This window comes from Phytophthora infestans, genomic scaffold (assembly GCF_000142945.1).
Source record: "Phytophthora infestans T30-4 supercont1.18 genomic scaffold, whole genome shotgun sequence".
NCBI classification, from domain to species: domain Eukaryota; phylum Oomycota; class Peronosporomycetes; order Peronosporales; family Peronosporaceae; genus Phytophthora; species Phytophthora infestans.
Window position 1 is genome coordinate 780,672 of NW_003303741.1, and position 1,326 is coordinate 781,997.

Below are 1,326 nucleotides of genomic sequence, written 5' to 3' on the forward strand. Positions count from 1 at the left end.
TCGTCTGGCGTGCTCTTGGTCAAGGGGTCCGCCAATATAGCCTCCACATTGGCCAGAATCTGCTCATCTGGCACAGCCGTGCCATCCGCTGTGAGCACATCGAACGTGTAGAACTTGGTTCCTCTCTGCACGACCACGTGCTTGGAGCCAGGAGTCACCTTGAGTTCATCCCGTCCAAGCCTCGGCAGTCTCGTACTGGAGAACAGGTTCTTGTACTGCGACATATCCAGAGGATAAGCACCCAAGGCAGCAGCTCCATAAAAACTCACATTCTCCGGTAGGAGCTTACAGAAGTACTGGAAAGCTTTGGTCTTGCTGGTGTCTGGTTTAGTGTGGAAAATGTCGGGCTCCAGCTTCTTGTCACGTAGCGTGCGGAACACTCTGACGGATGACGCAATCAGTGACGCAGCACGTTGACTCTGCGAGTTCTTGGCAGGTACAGGGTCCATCTTGAGCTTAATCTGCGGGTTATAGTTAATGGGCAGCGGCTGACGGTCGTCCAGGTACATTTCGAGCCACCACTGATTAATGTACGACGTGTGCGTGTTGGCGGCGTCGCGGGCCACCAGTGCACGATGTAGCTCGGGGCCCACGCCATTCTGGAAGTCCAAGACAGCGCGTCGGGTCTCTGTTAGCTGTTCGGACGTCACTACGGGCTCCACAGCGGCCAAATAGCGCGTTAACGTGTCCTCGAGTTTGGGGATCGGTAGGCGCGTGAGGCTTTTCTGGAAGTGGTACGTCGGGATAACAGTTTCCTGCACGTAGCCAGCAGCAGAGGAGAAGGCGCGGCGCAGCACGGGGCGCGCGGATGCGGAAACCTGCAGCATCATGGTGAATGCGGAATCCGGAGTGAAGATGAAGATCGTTGTTGACGTACGGCACAGGCACCTGAGAATCCGGCGTGAATACTGGTACATGGTACCATTTTAATTTAGAATCTTTAGATATTTTAAAAGCGATTTCATCAGACCAAAACAATGTTTTCTAAATTTAGAATGCCTGAGTTTCGTGAAAAAAGCACGCGTGCATGGATTAGGCACAAAAAGGCTGGATTGCACGAGTGAAGAAAGTCTAAAATGATCCAAAATGTTTTTAAACTGATCTGAAGGGTTCAAAACGTCCAAACCTGTCTAAGATCCAGTAGTCTAGCGGATCCATGCTACCACAAGCATTAGCGCCCTCCATGACCATTGCCTGTGCTTTAGGCAGCGGTCCGCCTCTGGCAAGCTTCCCAGCAGCATCACCACCAGCTGTGCCGCGTACAGCATACCCAGGAGCGAGTACGTTCAAGTCGCCATCTGGCTCATGACTAAGAAGGTCGCCTCG

At 52.8% G+C, this 1,326-nt stretch overlaps 1 protein-coding gene across 1 annotated transcript; it reads right to left on the reverse strand.

The window, feature by feature from the left end:
- Positions 1-19: 19 nt before the first annotated feature.
- On the reverse strand, positions 20-842 carry PITG_10335 (carnitine O-palmitoyltransferase 2, putative; the record flags this gene model as incomplete). The annotated part of the gene is made up of 2 exons (XM_002902104.1): positions 20-62; positions 115-842. The coding sequence occupies 2 exons, from the start codon at positions 825-827 to the stop codon at positions 20-22; spliced, it is 756 nt and encodes a 251-aa protein (XP_002902150.1).
- Positions 843-1,326: the final 484 nt, after the last annotated feature.